The following is a 14,115-nucleotide window of genomic DNA, read 5'->3' on the forward strand; positions in this document are numbered from 1 at the left end:
GGGCCAGCAGAGTGAATGGAAATTAGTGTGTGCATGTGTGTGTTGGTGGGGGTGGGGGGCGGGTATCTTTAGGACTTGCCAAGAGACCTGGGATGGGTGTCTTAGCCAGGGTTTCTATTCCTGCACAAACATCATGACCAAGAAGCAAGGTAGGGAGGAAAGGGTTTATTCAGCTCACACTTCCACATTGCTGTTCATCACCAAAGGAAGTTAAGACTGGAACTCACACAGGGCAGGAAGCAGGAGCTGATGCAGAGGCCATGGAGGGATGTTTCTTACTGGCTTGCTTCCCCTGCCTTGCTCAGCTTGCTCTCCTATAGACTAACAGCCCAGGGACGGCATCACCCACACTGGGCTGGTTCCTCCCCCATTGATCACTAATTGCTGAGTCTCATGGAGGCATATCCTCAAGGGAGGCTCCTTTCTCTGTGATAACTTCAGCTTGTGTCAAGCTGACACACAGAACCAGCCAGTACAGATGGGGGAGTCTCCAGGGAGTCTATGGGGATGACTCTAGCCGAGGCTCCTAGCAGTGGGGAATATGGAGCCTGAAGTGGCCACCTCCTGTAGTCAGGCAGGACTCTCAGTAGAGGGATGAGGAAACCAACCCATGCACAAAACCACTGACCCAAACTCTGTCCTACTTACAAGAAGAGCAGTGCTAAAGATGGAGCAGAGACTGAGGGAATGGCCAGCCATGACTGTCCCAGCCCATCCCATTGGCAAGAACCAATTACTAATGAACGCTGTTATACTTGCATAACTCTGAGAGCTCTACCTAGCAGCCAATGGAAACAGATGCAGAGACAGACCCACTGCCAAACATTAGACAGAGCTCAAGGAATCCGGAGAAAGAATTGGGGGGAGGATCAAGGGATCCAGAGGGGATAGGGACACCACAAGAAGACAAGCAGAGTCAACTAACATGGACCCTTGGGGACTCTCAGAGACTGAACCACCAACCAAAGACCATGCATGGGCTGGATCTAGGTCTCCGTGTACATACAGAGCAGATGAGCAGCTTAGTCTTCCCCTTCCCTTGGATCCCCCAACAACTGGACCTAGGGCTGTCCATGACTCTGTTGCCTACCTGTGAATCCTGTTCCCCTAACTGGGCTGCTTTGTCTGGTCTCAGTGGCAGAGGATGAGCCGAGGCCTACAGTGAGTTGATGCAGGAAAAGGGAGACTGGAGGAGGAGGGGGCTGGGGGCGATTTAAAGTAAATAAGTTACTGGAAAAATGAATACCAACAAAAACCAGAATAGAAAGCTTATAAATTCAAATAAAACGAACTATTGAATAAAAAAAAAAGATCAAGAAAGAAATTAAAGACCTTATGGAATTGAATGAAACTACACATCATACCCAAATTTATGGAACCCAAAGAAGGAAGTTCTAGCAGGCAAATTCATAGCACTATATGCCTACAAAAAGAAATTTGGAGCAATCCATACTAGTAACTAAACAACACATAAACACTTTAGAACAAAAAGAAGTCACATCCACAAAGAGAAAACAGCAAGAAATAAGCTTAGGAACAAAATCCATTTAAAAAAAAAAGATAAAAAGATGAAAAACAAAGAATCAATGAGACAAATAATTGGTGGAAACCAGTATGACTGGACAGACCCTTATCCAGATTAACTAGGAAGCAGAGGATGAATATCCAAATTAACAAAATGAGAAAAGAAATGAGGAACATAGCAACAGAAACCCAGGAAATCCAGAGAATCATATATAATAAAACCTGTACTCAACCAGACTGGAAAGTCTAAAAGAAATGGATGATTTTCTCAATAGATACCACTTACTAAAGTTCGATCAAGTTCAGATAAACACTTAAACAGACCTATCACACCTCGTCAAACAGAAGCAGTCATGAATAGTTTCCTAACAACAACAACAACAAGAGGCAGCTGGTCTTAGCACTCATTTCTATCACATGAGTTAACATCAATACTCCTCAAATTATTCCGCAAAATAGAAACACTGCCCAATTCTTTTAACCAGGCCACACTTGCCCTGACACCTAAACCACATAAAGACCTAACAAAGAAAAGAACTACAGATGAATTTCCCTTATGAACATAGATGCACAAACTTCTCAGTAAAATTCTTGCAAACCAGCACAAAGATCACCATCATGACCACTAGGCTTCATCTGGGAGATGCGGAAATGGCTCGGCATGCGTAAGCTGATACATATAACCCACACACAAACAAACTGGACGCAACAGTGCACACTCATCCCATCAGCAAACAAGGACCTCTGACAAGACCCAACACCCCTTTCTGACACGCCTGAGTCCTGAAGAGATTTGGGATGTGAAGGGCACACCTAACCAAAATAAAGGCAGTTTATAGCAAGCCCATAGCCAACAGCAAGTTAAATGGAGAGAAACTCAAAGCAGTTCCATTGAAGTCAAAAACAACACAAGGTTGTTCACTCTCTCTACATTTACTCAATATAGTAATTGAAGTCTTAAATAGAGCAGTAAGAGAACTCAGGAGATCAAGGAGATAAAGATTAGAAGAGAAGAAGTCAAAATATCCATATTGGCAGATGATAGGATAAGATACCTAAGTGACTCAAAAATTCTACTAGGAAACTCCTATATCTGAAAAACACTTTTAGCAAACTTAGCAGGATACAAAATTAACACACAAAAATCAGCAGCCTTCCTACATACAAATGAAAAATGAACAGAGAAAGAAGTGGGGGAAACACCACCTTTCACAATAGCCTCAAGTAATATAGATATCCTGGGTAACTCTAACCAAGCAAGTGACAGACTTGTATAAAAACTTCAAGATGCTGAAGAAAGAAAATGGAGAAGATAACAGAAGACAAAAAGATCTCCCATGCTCATAGATCAGTAAGACTAACATAGTAAAATGAGCCACCCTATCAAATCTGCAGATTCAATGCAATTCCCACCAAAAATCCAACAAAATTCTTCACAGGTCTTGAGAGGACAATTTTCAGCTTCATATAGAAACACAGAAACACACACACACACTCTCTCTCTCTCTCTCTCTCTCTCTCTCTCTCTCTCTCTCTCTCTCTCTCTCTTTTACAGGAAAAAAAACAGGACAGCTGAAACAATCTTAAATAATAAACAGCTGTGGGAGGTACTGCTATCCCAGATTTCAAGTTGTACTATCGATCTATAGTAATAAAAAACACCATGGTATTGGCACAAAAAAAAGATTCAAGTTGAAGATGTAGACATAATCCACACACCTATGGACACCTGACTTGATAAGCCAGAAATACACACTGAAAAAAAGACAGTATCTTCAAGCATATGGTGCTGCTCAAACTGGCCGCTGCATACAGAAGAATGCAAATAGATCCATATTTGATCCAAATCGATCAAAGGCTTCCACATAAAATCAGATACACTGAGCCTGACAGAAGAGAAAGTGAGGAACTCACAGGAAAGGGCTTTCTGAGCAGACACTGTTAGCACAGGCACTAAGATCAACAAGTAGTAAATCGGACCTCATGAAACTGAAAAGGTTCAGTAGAGCAGTGTACAGATGAGAGAAAAAATACCAACGACAAGTCCAGTAGAGGACTGAAATCCAAAATAAATAAAACACTTAAGAAACCAGGTATCAAGAAAACAAATAACTCAATTAAAATATGGGGTACAGTCTAAACAGAGTTTTCAACAGGTGAAACACAAAGGCTGAGAAACACTTAAAGAAATGTTCAACATCTGGAACCATCAGGGAAATGCAAATCAAAACTACTTTGATCATCTCACACCTGTCAGAAGAGTTGAACTTATAAAGTAACATGACAGCTCACGCTGGTGAGGGTGGAGTAAGAGGGACACTCATTCACTAATGCTCGGAGTGTAAACTTGTACAGCCAGTATGGAAACCATGGAAATCAGTGTGGCAGTTCCTCGGGAAGATGGGAATGGACCCAGATACACCACTCTTGGGCAGATACTCAAAGATGCTTCAGCAAAGGATGTGACAGTCGAGTGTCACAAGGACACCTGCTCATCTATGTTTACATCAGCTTCATTCATAACAGCCAGAAACCGGAAACCACCTAGACGTCCCTTAAGATTAGAATGGAGTTTTTAAAAGTGACATATTTATGAAATGGAGTATTATTCAGCTGTTTAAAAGAATAGAATTTGCAGGTAAATGAATGAAACAAGAAAAAAAGGCAAGATACCCTAACCCAGGTATGTATTCACTTCCATGTGGTTATGAGCTGTTAAGTCAATGACAACCAAGCTGTCATCCATAGAACCACAGACGCTAGGTATAAAGGACTGGGGTGTGGTGACACAGATCCCCTAGACAAGGGAGATAAAATAGATAAACATGAATGGAAGGGGAGGGACAGGATAATCAAGCAGAGAGGAGGAAGGACGAGAACAAGGGCTGGAATACAGCTAAACTAAAGAGCCATTTGAGGAGGAGTATGAACGCCTAATACAGTAGACACTTCCTACAATATGCACACAGACACAGGCAATCTAAATGAAATCACCAAATAATGGGGGAGACCAAACCCCAACTGGACATCCTTTCAATACTGGGACTAGGTTACATCTAATTGAATTGTTGGCCAAATGAATCTCCTGGGAATCCCCAAACAACCCAGGCTGCTGCCAAAATTATAGGTTGTTTTACACAACCTGATACCAAGTCCCCATTGCTGGTACCTACCTACATAGTCTTCTCCTCGCTGTGCTAGTGTGCTTGGTAAAGAAAGTATTCCTCAGGCTATCAAAAGAGAAATCTGAACATCAATCCAGCTACAAACCCTCTGATCAATGATAGCACCCTGCCTGCGGGGTTTGCTAGCACAATGGTGGCACAAAGTCTGTGAGAGTAGCCAACCAATTTCTGCTTTGTCTTAAGGACCACTCCACAAGATGGAGCCCATATCCGACAGTGCTTGGATGACCAAAAACCAGTGTCTATACAGCCCACAGACCTAGCATGAAACCAAATACTACTGTTCTGAACAAACAAACATTCTGCTGCTGCACTCACAGATTAGCGCCTACCGAAAGTCATCATCAGAGAAGCACAAATCAGAGACCCACAAGCAGACGTTTATGCAGTGAGAAATCTTGGAACACTCAGCCCTAAACAGGATGTCTCCACCAAATTCCCAACCTCCTTCCTCCCCCAAGGGCTCAGGGAGTACCAAGAAGAAAAGGCAGAAAGAGTGTAAGTACCAGAGGGGAGGAGGACACCAAAGGAAGTAAGACCCTCTACATGAACAGGCACAATGCACATATGAACTCATATGCTGAGGCATCAGCCACTGAGCCTGACCCAGTTGTAGTTCTAGAGCTGAAAGGAGCTGTGGACACATGCCCCCATCCCAACTGAGAACCACTTACAAATGAAAATTTAGTTCCCTCCCACTGAGTCTCGATGGGGAAACAAAGTACTCTTACAGGTAGCAGCCTGCCCAGCAGTGGGTGGCCAAGGAAAAACAAACTCAAGGGTGTCCCTGGAGGTTATTTTTTATTTTCAGGGTGTCTGTGGGGGAGTGTGGGGTGTGTGTGTGTGTGTGTGTGTGTGTGTGTGTGTGTGTGTGTGTGTGTGTGTTACTGTTTGTAAGAGATGAAGAATGCATATGAAGAAATCTGAGTTTCTTGTGCCTCCTTCTAGGTTCTTTCCCTTCTGTCTGTGTGGTCCAAACTAGCATGTTAGTTTTTGTTTTATCTTATTATATTTTATTACCATTTCATAGACACCTGTTTGTTTGTTTGTTTCCTTCCTTCCTTCTTTCCTTCCTTCCTTCCTTCCTTGTCTTATTCCCTCCCTCCCTCATTTTTTGTTTTTTGAAATAGGATTTCTCTTTGTAACTCTAGCTGTTCTAGAACTTGCTCTGTAGACCAAGCTGGCCTTGAACTCAGAGATCCATTACCTCTCTGCCTCTGCCTCCTGAGTGCTGGGATTAAAGGTGTGCAACCGCCATCTCCCAGTGAGTTTTCAAATGAGAGGCAGAAAGTGGGTGAATCTTGATGGGAGGGCAGGTGGGAAAGAGCTGGGTGTTGTAGAAGGAAAGGAAATCATAATCAGGATACATTATGTAGGGGGAAAAACATCTACTCTCAAAGAGGAGAACAAAAAACAAAAACAAATGCTGGTAAAGATGTGGACAAAAGGGATCCTCATATACTGCTAACCTAACTAGCCCAGCTACTGCAAAAGCAGCCCAAGGGGTGTAAAGTAACCTACCACATGCTCAGCTATTGCATTGCTGTGTATCCACTCCAAGGAAGCCTAGTCAACCATGACAGATGTACTTTGCTCACCAAAGACTCCATGAGGACCAGAATCAGAAGAGAAAAACACCCAAATCTGACCTCTGGTTTCCACATACATGCACACAAATACATACAACACATACATATAAACTTATGTATACAAATACATAATTCTTCTGTAAGTATAGATCTGGTCCCCCTCATTAACTAAAAATAATTTTTACTCTGACCCAGAATGTTTAAAAAAAAATCACTTTATTTTCATTTCATGTTTCTGAGCATATGGGAACACAAGAGATCAAGCTAATGAACAGCATCAATGAGAATAATCCTAGTTTTGAGAGTACTGCAGTTTGCAGGGTACAAGAGAGATGGACCAAGCAATTAAGAGCACCAGTTGTTCTTTCAGAGGACATGGGTTTGACGCACAGCACATAGATGGCAAAAGGGGATCCAATGCCCTCTTCTGATCTATAGCTACACATGCAGGCAAAACACCAGTATTCATAAATAAAACTAAAACTTCCCAAGTTAGTCACAGAGCAGAGGGATATTACACTCGCAGTGATTCACTTACTATGAAGCAGTGACAACAGACTCAGTTCTATGAGCAGCAGCTATAAGATGGTTTTATGTTTTAGTGGCTTTCAGATAAGAGAAATCTAGAAATGCTAATTGACATCTTTCTCTGAGCAACATCACCAATCATGAGAGCAAGCAGAGAAAAGATATCAAAATGTAAATATGTGTATAAAGAGAATGTGCCCTGGACATTGTAGTTTTAAAAGATGTATATACAGATTGTAGACTATATTTCAGTTTTCTGGTTAAGATTTTTAAATTTTATTTTAATAAAAAGATCTACAAATATCTGTGGATTCAATCTTTTTAATTAAGTTTTACAGTTGATTATTACTCCATTTTCTATGTTCCATATTTTCTATAAATTCACCTGTTGACAAGCACCTTGACTGGTTCCATTTCATTGCTATCATAAATAAAACAGCAATAAACATGGATGTGCAAATACCTCTATGATAGGCTATGGACTTCTATGACTATATGTCCAGGAGTGAAATAGTTGGGTCCCATTATAGTTCTATTTATCATTTTCTAGGAACCTCCAAAATGATTTCCATAATGGTCACATGCATTAATTTGCACTTCGAACAGCAGTGAGTAAGGGTGTCTTTCCCCATAGCCTCTCCAATATTTGTTGACATATTTCTTGATTATAACCATCCTTTTTCAAGAGAGGTGGTATCTCAAAGTAGTTTTAAGAGCATTTCCCTAATAAATAGGGATGGTGGACATTTTAAAAAATAGTTACTCAGCTGTAAAAAAAAAAAAAAAGAAACCATAAAATTAACAGAAAATGAACAGACTTGTATAGTATTAAGCAAGGTAACCCACATTCAGAAAAAAATCATGTTCTCTCTTATATGTAGATCCAAACCTGTAATGTGTATGTGTACACACACACACACACACACACACACACACACACACACACACACACACAGGAACAGATGTGAGTGTGGGTAGAGCAGAACACTTAGAAAGACCAAAAGGAGGTAAAACCAGGTGATAAAGGACAAAATGGAGTCAAAGGACACAGGAACTGCACAAGAAGTCAATGGAGGAGAGGAGGGAAAAGAAGGAGGAGAGGAGGGAAGAGAAGGAGGAGGAGGGCAGAGAAGGAGGAGGAAGAGGAAGAGGGAGGAGGAGGAAGAAGAGGAGGGAAGAAGAAGAGGAGGAGGAGGAAGCAGCAGCAGCAGCAGCAGCAGCAGCAGCAGCAGCAGCAGCAGCAGCAGCAGTATCTCACAAGAAGTCAAAGTTTATGGTTTTCTATTTCAACTGCCATAGATTGGGGGGGGGGTGTTTGTTTTTGTGGTGATGTTGAGCATTGGGCTTTCCCTGAGTCCCTGGGTACTGAAAAAGAACAGATTGCTCTCTAAAACCAGGAATATACCTGGCACAACCAGTACTGCACTGAGTTCAAAGCTAACCGAGACTCTAAATCCTGAGACTCTAACTCTTACAACTCTAAGGCGCTCTGGTTATCAGTCTTGAGAGCTGTGCTAAGTCTGTAAATGTTCTTGAGATAACCTGTGCTACCTTTGTGCAACACTGTCTGATTAGCTTCCTACGAACTTCATCTCATCGTATGACAGCTTTCTTCTGTGTTCCATTTTTCTCTTGCAAATTGTGTATGTGTGACTCCTAATAAACTTGTTTTGCCTAAGACATAGCTTGTGTAAGACTTGTGTAAGACCTTCTGACCCTAGCTTTTCTACCTTTTGTATCTTCTGATCTCCTAGCTATGACCCTTAGTTGTCACTGAAGAATAGACTGTTTGGTCTAGGTCAATGAGTAAGTGCATAAAATTCTAATTAAAATGCAAAACCCTAGCCAAGTCCCATGGTTTTAGAATGTCCACTCTATATTCCACTGAGATGTAGAGTTTGGGACTAGACATCTGCTTGAGTGATTAACTTCCTTAGTCTAGCTGTGCAAGGTCTTTATTTGTGAATTCAGTATAATAATAATAAAAGTATCGCGCGCGCACACACATACATTCATTCCAACCATGGCTAAAGTAACCAACTTTAGAAAATATCAAATAGAATTCTTCATTAAGTATCCAAATAAAAGGTTATTTCCTTTTTGCTTAAAACCTGGAGGAAACCACTGTAAGACAGATGCAGACAGATCTCTATGAGTTGAGGCCAACGTAGTGTGTAGGGAGTCCCAGAAGAGCCAAGGATACAAAATGAAACTTAGTCAACAAAAAATAAATTAATGTTTAAAAAAATAGTGAAACCAGAGTTAATAAAAAAAGCAAAGAGCAAAATCAAAATATAACTGAATATACCTTGCTTCAGATTTTTAAGAATTTGTATTCTCAGACTACCATTGCTTAAATTAAAAGAAAATTTAACTCAAACTACAAATAATATTTAAATGGTAAGCAAAACTATAGAAAAAGAAGCAAGAAATAAACACATTAAAATCATAAATATAGTTGTTTTTAGTATTAGCAAATACTTTTCCTGTTGTAAAATTTTCTTTAATGTTATACTGCCTTCAAAAAGTAAAAAAAAAAAAACAAAAAACAAAAAACAAAAAACAAACAAACCCCGACATGGGACATGGTAGTGTACCTTTACTCTTAGCACTGGGAGAGCAAGGCAGGCAGAGCTCTGTGAGTTTGAGACCAGTCTACATAATAAGTGACAGGACACATAGCCCTACATAGGGAGACCTGTCTCAAAAATAAATCAATAAAACTTCTAAAATAAACTCCTTATAAGTGTGTAGCATATATGCTGTTTTCCAAATGCACATAAGGAGTTATGAATAAACACATTATTACTTACAACAATCTCTCCTCACAAAATTTAGAAACAAGTTAGCAAGAGAAAAGACATGGATATGGTGTACTCTTATTCTAAAAGACTAGAGAAATGAAAGATGGGACAGACACACACACACACGTGCAAACATGCCCTATTCCATAGGCCTGTGTTGGTCAGAAAAACGTGTTGCAAAATAAGGTAGCTTTTATCAAATGGTTTTTAAAAATGCAAGACAATAAATAGTGCATACTATTTTAATGATATGTCCCTGAGTCCTTAAAGTTACTAAGAAATGCAGAAAATTGCAACCTTACATTCAGTTCTAAAGACACCTCTAGAGAGTGGAAGAACAGTACCTCTCTTCACACCTCTGTGAGCACATCCCCTCAGCACAACTCAGGGAAAGACTTGTTTGCTTCTGTATTTTAGCTCATGGTGTCAGTCCATCACAGCAGAGAAAGCAGAGCAACTCTAGACCAGAGCCTCCTTGATCTAAGTCTAATTATTCACAAGTGCATGTGTTTTCCTGACCTCCCGGGCATACAGCAATCCAACCAAGTTGCCAATCAACATTCAACCATCACAGCCACTTACCTGAAGCTACTCTTCTACTTTCTGCGTAAGCATGCACACTGGTTCACATTCATCCACAGTAAAATCCACCCCACCCCACCCCCATTCTACTCGCGGATGTTCTCTCCCATCTCAAGTACTGTCTCCTTATCCATAGTGTTCCCCTGTAGTAAGTCACATGGTCAGGCACTAGACTACCCCCAAAGTCTTTCCAACCACTGTGTCCTCCCACCCACACTCTCCTGCAGGATGGCATGCTCATGCCCTGGAGTGTGTCACTCACACAACTGCTGTTCCTCCTGCCTGAAACGCTTTTTCTGTTCTGTATAAGGCCAACTATCTTGTATATAATTGCCACTCCCTCCGAAACACCTTCCCTGACCCATCTTACCTAAACCTACCCTATCTTCCTCTACCCTTGACTCTGCTTTCTAGTTTCTTCCTTTCAGCCATGACTAGGAAACCTAGCCCTGTGTATCTGTCTCCTGGCCGTCCTCTCCCTGACAACTAAAGGTCTATTAGGCAGGCTTTGTCTAGCACTGCTCCCCGCTGCATCGCATTGCCTACACTAGTGCTGCTCCCCGCTGCATCGCATTGCCTACAGTAGTGCTGGATACAGAGGACCTGGTAGAAGGGCTGTATGTTCATCCTACACACTTCAAATTGTTCATTAGCAGTCTTCTTCTTTTCCTCCAGGGCTCTCATCATCTTCTATGCTGCCCTGTACACCTCTATGCTTCCTTTCTGCTCTCATGCCTTATGTGTGTGTCCCACTGTTCTCCCCATATTCCTAAACACCTCTCTGCTCCCTCTTGTGGGCTCCTTTCTAGTTTCATAGTCTCTGTAGTTCTATTTTAAAACTTACTCAAAAATAATACTAAGCATTCTTTTGTCTTACCAATTACCACACCTCTAAAGACTAAATCCCTTCAACACAGTAAACTCATTTTAAAAGTCTTCCATATACACTGACAACCCAGCAAATGCTGGCCCAGACAGACTGCCATGTTACAGTGGAGGTGTGTCGTATGTCACTTCTGCTCCCAGATCTATGCCAATGTCTCCTTGAGCCTAACTTCCATCAAGGGAAATGTGCATGCATTGATTCAGGAACTTTGTGTTTATATTTCATACAATTATGGAATGTTACCGGCACTCCTTGAGTCTACCCTATGCTTATGGCTTTATGGGCTAGCAGTCATTAACAACACCTCAGTATGACTCTACTAATGATGAGCGCTAAGCCTGACCTGGAACAAAGGTCCCACTGTCGTTTCAGGTCTATGCCTTACTAGGAAGTCTCTGGTTAAGAAAGGGACATACATGAGGCAGCATGGACCAGCTCAAGAACAAACCCTTGGACCTTCAATCCTGAAGGTCACGCTAGGGAGGTGTGAGCACTCACGCAGAGGGAACCTTACCTGCTGTACTGCCTCTAGTTACCTAACCTAGTAGTTCTCAGCCTCCCTAGTGCTGCAACCCTTAAATACATTCCTCATGTTGTGATGACCCAGACATAAAATCATTTTTGTTGCTACTTTATAACTGCAATTTTGCTACTGTTATGAATCAAAATGTAAATATGTTTTCCAATGGTCTTAGGCAACCCCTGTGAAAGGGTCATTTGACACCAAAGGGGTCATGACCCACAGGTTAAGAACCACTGGTCTAACAGCAAAAAAGAGCAACCAAAATAACCAACAAACCATAAAACTACAAAGACAGAATGTATGTAACAGAGGTGTACCATTACCAGCCTTTAAAAAAACATCATATGGTTGGCAAATCCTGCAGTCAAATACCTCAGAAGTCACCATCAGGCAAATGGCAGGAGAGTAACTTGACAGATCCAACCAGCGCCATTCCCAGCAGTCACAAGCAGGCTACTGCTACCCCGGTCAGGATGCAGAGGCGCCAGGCAGGAGGGCCATGCGCAGCTGCAGCTCTGCAGGTAGTGCACGGACAACGCCCACAGGACTTGGGAGCTCAGTCACTAAACTCAGCATGTGCTTTAACCAATGTCAAAGCCAGCCAACTAACCCCAAACACCTCAATATTAAAGTTATATACTAAGTATTAAAATGCAACAGAGCTATAGAAGTACTTTACCAGAGGAGCCCAGTAGGTGTAGAGGTAGCCAATTTTCAATGCTGGTACAAACTGTGAGCAGGACACTACCAGAAAATAGAGATTCAAGAAAAACTTGAATTGTTCATACAAAACCTAAAAGGGAATAAAGAAATTAGTACAACCCCTTCAAAAAATATATTAACACTTTAATCAACTAAACTCAGCACAACATGCAAACACATTTCCATCAGTAAAAATATGATTAATCATATTAAGTAAATTAATTCTGACATATATATACGCGCGCGCGTTTGTGTGTGTGTGTGTGTGTGTGTGTGTGTGTGTGTGTGTGTGTGTGTGTGTGTGTGTAGATACAAACATACATACACCTAGGATGTAATAGTGAGCTTTTTTAGTACAAACACCAAGCTTACACCAAGCTTTACAAATATGTATTAAACGAGTTAATGGATTCAAGTATGACTACATGATACTTGACTGATTTAGCTCTCAAAATAGAACCCACTACCAAGAAACTATGTAAACAGACCAGTTTTCAGGGGGAAAAAGGATACATGCACTCTTTATAGTGTCTTTCAGTGCTTGATTTTTCACAATATTTCCAAATAGGAAATAAATTTCATCATTTAATAATTTTAAGATTGTTAAAACTAGAAAGGTTTGTTTGCTTGTTTACTCACATAGAGTCTTCTCCAGAAGGTAACAGCTAAAGATAACAGCTCAGTGATAGAACACTGGCCCAGGCCAGCATACATGAGGCCCTAGGTTTAATCACACCATTGCAAAAAAGAAAAAAAATTAAAAATAATCTATTGGAGTTAAGAACAAGCAATAACATTATGTGCCTTTAATCCGAGTTCTGGGGAGGCAGAGGCAGGAGGATCTCAAGGCCAGTCGGGCCTACATAGTAAGTTCTAGGACAGACAGGACTACATAAAGAGACTATCAAAAACAAAAAACAAACAAGAAACAACAACAACAACAACAACAAGCCAACATAAAAAAGAAAACAGAAAAGAAGAAGTAACTCAAAGCAGTCTGCTTTCAGTTAGGCTTACAGAGTTGTAAGCTGTAAATCAAAAGCTCCTTGGAGTCACTCCTTGTGCGAGGTGACAAACAGCAATTTCAACAAGAGATCGATGGGTTAAATGGTTTCTGTTGGCTTAAAGACTAGTACCAGTTTGCAGAGACTGAAGTACCTGCATCATCACACAATTCTGTGTGTAACAAAACAGTTACACTCAATATGTTTATATCCATAATCATGCTCAATTGCTGTCTAAAAATGTTTTGAATTATTTCATAAATTAATCTCAGCAGGAAAGAAAGCTCTTTTTCTTCAGCAATTTCTATAAAATCTCAGCACAAATTATATCTATTAGCAATTCAGAAATTGCCATTTGTGCTAAAAATGGCATAGAATTCCTACTGTGTAATTACTAAATGTTTCTGAAATACTCCGTTTTAGATGACAAGACTAATTTCAGAGACGTGATGAGGAAGGAAGCCGTGCACACAGTGACCAGGCACTGTGCAGAGCCATCAACAGGTGTCCTCAGAATGCAGCCAACGGCTGGAACTCACACTCAGCAAAGCTGAGTTCCGCTCCCGGCCTTAACTATGACGGATACTTTACACTCACTGACCTTGAGTGGCCTTTAGGACAATGCATTCTTAGACACTTGTATTCAATAATTTACACTTTAGGAGAGGCAGTGACTTTGTTCAAAAAGAGATGGGAATATCTCACTGAAAGACAGTTTACATTTTGTTGTACTAATAAAAGACTGCTCTGTTGATTATGGAGATCAAGCCTATTAGTGAGTGGTTAGG

The 14,115-nt window shown here is 40.9% G+C and overlaps 1 protein-coding gene across 11 annotated transcripts in view; it reads right to left on the minus strand.

Annotated features, from left to right (window-relative positions):
* Atp9b (ATPase phospholipid transporting 9B) overlaps positions 1 to 14,115 on the minus strand; it is a 193,380-nt gene that overhangs the window by 158,434 nt on the left and 20,831 nt on the right. For 9 of the 11 annotated variants that reach the window (XR_015642132.1, NM_001106130.1, XM_087592286.1 and 6 more), the window contains 1 exon segment: positions 12,301 to 12,414. Coding sequence is in view for 4 of the 11 variants with exons in the window: in NM_001106130.1 (NP_001099600.1) it covers positions 12,301 to 12,414 (114 nt within the window). In the remaining 7 variants the exon portion in view is untranslated. 11 annotated transcript variants of the gene reach the window in all.

Source organism: Rattus norvegicus, chromosome 18 (genome assembly GCF_021556685.1).
Source record: "Rattus norvegicus strain SHRSP/BbbUtx chromosome 18, alternate assembly SHRSP_T2T, whole genome shotgun sequence".
In the NCBI taxonomy this organism is placed as follows: Eukaryota; Metazoa; Chordata; class Mammalia; order Rodentia; family Muridae; genus Rattus; species Rattus norvegicus.